The 4,918-nt window shown below is 54.0% G+C and overlaps 1 protein-coding gene across 1 annotated transcript in view; it reads left to right on the top strand.

Moving 5' to 3' along the window:
• Window positions 1–4,743, top strand: part of LOC127750122 (otoferlin-like) — a gene marked incomplete at its 3' end in the record, with an annotated part of 29,013 nt that extends 24,270 nt beyond the window's left edge. The window contains exons 4-11 of the mRNA XM_052270729.1: window positions 595–804; window positions 890–1,073; window positions 1,153–1,215; window positions 2,245–2,329; window positions 3,342–3,498; window positions 3,751–4,124; window positions 4,212–4,429; window positions 4,518–4,743. Of these exons, the coding sequence (XP_052126689.1) occupies window positions 595–804; window positions 890–1,073; window positions 1,153–1,215; window positions 2,245–2,329; window positions 3,342–3,498; window positions 3,751–4,124; window positions 4,212–4,429; window positions 4,518–4,743 (1,517 nt within the window). The remainder of the gene's footprint in view (window positions 1–594; window positions 805–889; window positions 1,074–1,152; window positions 1,216–2,244; window positions 2,330–3,341; window positions 3,499–3,750; window positions 4,125–4,211; window positions 4,430–4,517) is intronic.
• Between the last annotated feature and the right edge of the window lie 175 nt (window positions 4,744–4,918).

The following is a 4,918-nucleotide window of genomic DNA, read 5'->3' as shown; positions in this document are numbered from 1 at the left end:
AGGTGTGCTCAGAGGGAGGGGGGGGGGCGCCTCGACCCGGCAGCGTCCACGACGGCACTCGCCCTGATTACGTCGAACCCAATCCGACGAGCTCGGTTACGGAGGAGGCACGGCGTGCGATGGCTCTCGCACCGCACACACTACGTGTGTGTGTGGGGGGGGGGGATGGGGGTCCAAAGAGCAGTTCGCGAGTTCGCTCGTGGTCCAGCGCTGATCCTACGTCGTCGCCTTATTGAGCCACCACCACCCCTGATCCCCTCACTGATCCCTCCTTCGCCTAATCCCCGCTACTCAGTTGTCCTGCTCCCTATAGGGGCTCCTCCAACACACCCCCTCTCCCTCTCTCCCTTTCGGTCTTCACTGACCAGGTGACAGATGTCCCCCTTTCCCCTCCTCCGCTGGGCTTGCCGGGCTACTCGAGTAAGTGCTGATCACGCGTCTCCTCTCCCGCTCCTAGTGGCATGAGTGAGTACAGATCGTTGCTCTTCTGAGCCCACTCCGGCCCACTCCAACTGAGTACTAACCGCTGCTTGCTGCCGCTTTGCCTGCTCCTCTCCCAATGAGTACTGACCGTTGGTGCCGTCCTGCCCTCAGCCGTGGCGCGCTTCGCAGCGTGCGCGCCATGATGCGGCTGGGCAAGTCACGGCCCAAGGAGTCCTCCAGCGACACGGAGGAGGCCGGGCTGCTGGAGGGCGCGGGCGGGACTGCCAGCGGGCCCATGTCCAGGGCGTCGTCGCAGACGTCGCTCTCCTCCAACGAGAGCCAGCTGTCGACCGGCGTCGCGGACCGGACGCCCACCAAGAAGTGAGCCTCCGTCACCTTGAACGTATGGGGGTATCGTCCTGACCCGAAACTAATGTCGACTGATGGACACACTTGTTTCCTCTAGGGTCAAGATGTCGCAGGTGGTGCAGTCGGCGCTCAAGGCTCAAGACTTCCAGGTGTGCCTAACAGTGATCGAGGCGAGGCAGCTAGCAGGCCTGAACATGGACCCTGTAGTCTGCATTCAGGTCGGCGATCAGAGGAAGTACACGAGCGTCAAAGAGAGCACCAACTGCCCGTACTATAACGAGGTTTGGCCACAACGTGCTAACTAAATTGATGTTGCTTTATAAATGAGTGCCAATTACATTTGACTGATTTACATTTCAGTATTTTGTCTTCGACTTCCACATGCCACCCATCATGTTATTCGACAAGATCATTACGCTCTCGGTAAGCACGAAGACGATGTCTAATAGAACTTAAATAATGCAAATATTTTGAAGTAAGGGTGTTGTACCATACATAACTTCTAGCTCGAAAACGTTTCATACTTGTCTTGTGAAATCGTAAGAGTGATATATCATTCATCTGGGCTACTAACTGGCGTCTGTCCAAGTCTGGTTCTTTGCAAACACATTGGTCGTGTGTTATAGGTGTTGCACTCTAGGACTCTGTTTTTGCGCTGTGGGACCGTAGTCGGGTCTTTCAAGATTGATCTGAGGACTGTCTATGATGCGCCTGGTATACACAACAAATATACATGCCGATTTTATTCACAAACTCATATTTTATGATGTATTGTGACTTCATCGTATATATCTCGTAGCATCTCTAGCGAAAAGCAAGCCAAGGCGAAACGTATTCACTTCTTGACAGTCGTAGTCGTAGTAAAATGCACGCTAAATGTTTATGTACAAAATTGTGCCGTAATAAAGCTGTACATAATCTCGTGTGTACTTGATGAGCAAATTTGTGAATAAACATCTGGGGTGTGCGCAGTACAGTTGAACTGTTCTTTCATCGTACTGTAAAATGTAATGTTTTCCGGAAATGCAAGGTAACGTTTCAAACGCAAACAAACCTCCAATGAAATGTCCACAACACTACGTACCTTGGCGTGCTTTTCCCAGATATAAACGAGCTTTCTTTTGAAAATCACTCTTTCATATGGTAAACCTACTCTGTCGTCTGTCAAAGTGCATTCTTCAAAACGCGCGACACGGCTATAAAGAGTACACACGTGCGTTTCATGTAATTGAGCACCGCTGGTTTGAGTAGAGTTGGCAGCAAGGAAGCATGTGTCCGTCTGTCCGCGAACTGTTTTAACATGGACTCTCCTCTTCTCGACGGGTTAGATCGCGTAAGGCACACATGGGGGCATCCAGTTTGTTGGTTCATCATGAGGAAATTCATCCATACTCATATTCAAAGTGCTGACACTTTCTGTTCTCGTTGACGTGCCCGGCACTCCTCTCGCAGGTGCTGCAGTCGAGGAACATTCTCAGAACAAACAAAATGTTGGGCAGCTTTAAGTTAGACGTGGCCACAATCTGGTCGCAGCCAGGTACCGTATCGCCCTCGTAGGCCAAAAAACCCAGGATCTGGCGGCCGGTCTTAGCACACTCGCGCCCACCACCACCGTCTCGGCCCGCTTTGTCGTTGTGCAGCGCACTGCTGTCCGGCGAGGAACATAGTGTCGACAATTATTGTCGAGCAACAAAATTATCCGACAACCGTAGTATGAGAAATTGCTCGCGCGGTGTGCTGGGAGCGGCGCAGTGCTGTGTGCCCCTAGTTAGCTAGTAGCTAAACCTGGCTAAACCCGCCCGCCCCGCCTGACCTGCGCCCGGGCCTGAGCCGCACCGAGACCGGGACCCGGCCCGGCGGTTCAGCGACATTGTGAACCTGTGTGGCCGCGGTTTTATTTTTCAAACTCCTATAATTTATTGATTTTTGTTACGGAGAAAATATTGTAGAATTTATTCCAACGTTTTCTTTTTCGGCTTTAAAGGGGTACGCGCGCGGGTGCTATACATTTGAATATTACAAAGCAGTCTGCAGCATTGCAGCTAAATCCACTCTGTGCGACACGCGAACATTTGGTTATCCGAGACCGTGCTGCTCGCGACCTCCCCGTCAGACCGGAGCCTGGGGCGGTGCATGGCTACACCAGCAGGCTCAGCTTGTATGCGGCCGGGAACTTACTTGGCCGACGCTTACACCCAGACCTGTAGTAGTTTATAAGCCAAACGACTAGCGGCACGTGGTCTGCAAGAGAGCAAGCGATGAATGACCTAGTCATGTTTCACGAGAACGTACCCCCACCTACACGTGAGCTGTGCATCCGTCTATTTCGCTTTTCTGGAAACCGTAGATTCGTTTTGCTGCCTTCCTCCGTTGCTGCATTCTTTCCCACTTGAACACTCGTAGATACTTTCCACTTCCTCTTTTTCTTCTCACACCTGCATGGCACATTTTTTTAATCAATTTTTTTTTGTCCTTTCCTATCAATGAACTTAATGCGCTCTTAATGCCTGCCGGTGGGTCCCTTACGCGCTCTTCGCCCGTCGTTGCAGACCACCAGTTCTACCACAAGTGGGCCCTGCTCACGGACCCGGACGACATCGCGGCGGGGCCCAAGGGCTACCTCAAGTGCGACATCAGCGTCATCGGCAAGGGCGACACCGTCAAGATCCCGCCCAAGAGCGAAAAGGACGAGGACGACATCGAAGCGTGAGTAGGGGGCCGTTCCGAAACCACGTGGAAAATCGGGGGAGGGGGGGGGGATCCAAATATTATTGATTCGCAAAAGGGTCAGGGCCTTCATTGGAGTCCAAGGAGACCCCATGATGTTTGTACCCCGCGGGATAAAAATATCATGGGGTCTCCTTGGACTCCGATGATGGCCCCGATCCTTTTTTTCGAACCCCATAATATTTGTACCCCCCGACGACTGTCTCATGCGCCTCTCGCATTGGTCGCCAGGAACCTGTTGCTCCCGGACGGGGTGCCGGTGGAGCGGCAGCGCGCCAAGTTCATCATCCGCGTGTACCGCGCCGACGGGCTGCCCAAGATGAACTCGTCCATCATGGCCAACGTGAAGCGCGCCTTCACGGGCGAGGCCAAGGACCTGGTCGACCCCTACGTGCAGGTGTCGTTCGCCGGCATGACGGGCAAGACGAGCGTGCGGCGCAACTGCTACGCGCCCGTCTGGAACGAGCAGATCGTCTTCAACGAGATGTTCCCGCCGCTGTGCCAGCGCATCAAGCTGCAGCTGCGCGACAACGACCCCGTCAACAACACCGTCATCGGCACGCACTTCCTCGACCTAAAGACCGTCTCCAACGACGGCGACAAGGGTGAGCCGGTTGTCCTTCTCCCTCCAAGCAGCGTCCATTTGTTCGTTAGTCATAACTATACTATTCTCCTTGTCTTTCTGCCCCCAGGTTTCCTGCCCACGTTCGGGCCGGCCTTCGTCCACCTGTACGGCTCGACCCGGGACTACTCGCTTATCGACGAGCACGCCTCGCTCAACGCGGGCCTCGGCGAGGGCGTCTCCTACCGCGCCAGGATCCTGGTGTCCGTGCGGACGGAGATCACCGACTCAATAGACGTAGCCCCCTCCGACGACGTGGAGGTTGAGCCGGCCTACCCTATCAACGAGGTCTGCACCCTGCCTTTAAGACGAGTTAGACCGCAGGTCTATCACAGCAGTGAAGCTAAAACCCGAACCGGGGTCGGTTTGTCCGCAGTCCTCGTACGGCAAGAACGAGGAGTTCTTCCTGTTCGCCACCATCCTGGACGCGTCCATGATCGACAAGAAGCTCGGCGACAAGCCCATGTACTTCGAGCTGAGCATCGGCAACGCGGGCAACACCCTGGACGGGCACAACGAGTCGGCGCAGGAGTACCAGAACGCGGACGAGGAGGAGGCGCCAGGTAAGGGGTCGTCGTCGTGCAGGGCGCGCGCCCTCAAGAGTTGGTCAGGGCCACCATGCAGAGAAGGAATCCCATGATATTTGCATCCCAGGAGTGACCAGATATCATGGGGTTGCCCAAAGAGTTCCTGATGAGTACAATGAACCGTAGGCAAATTCACTCAAAAAACCCAAATTCACTCAAAAAACCCAAATTAAAAAATTCAGAAAAATCA

Source organism: Frankliniella occidentalis, unplaced genomic scaffold (assembly GCF_000697945.3).
Source record: "Frankliniella occidentalis isolate FOCC.00 unplaced genomic scaffold, Focc_3.1 Scaffold135, whole genome shotgun sequence".
Taxonomy (NCBI): Eukaryota; Metazoa; Arthropoda; class Insecta; order Thysanoptera; family Thripidae; genus Frankliniella; species Frankliniella occidentalis.
Note: the sequence above shows the minus strand (reverse complement) of the source record. Positions and strands in the feature narration are given on the sequence as shown.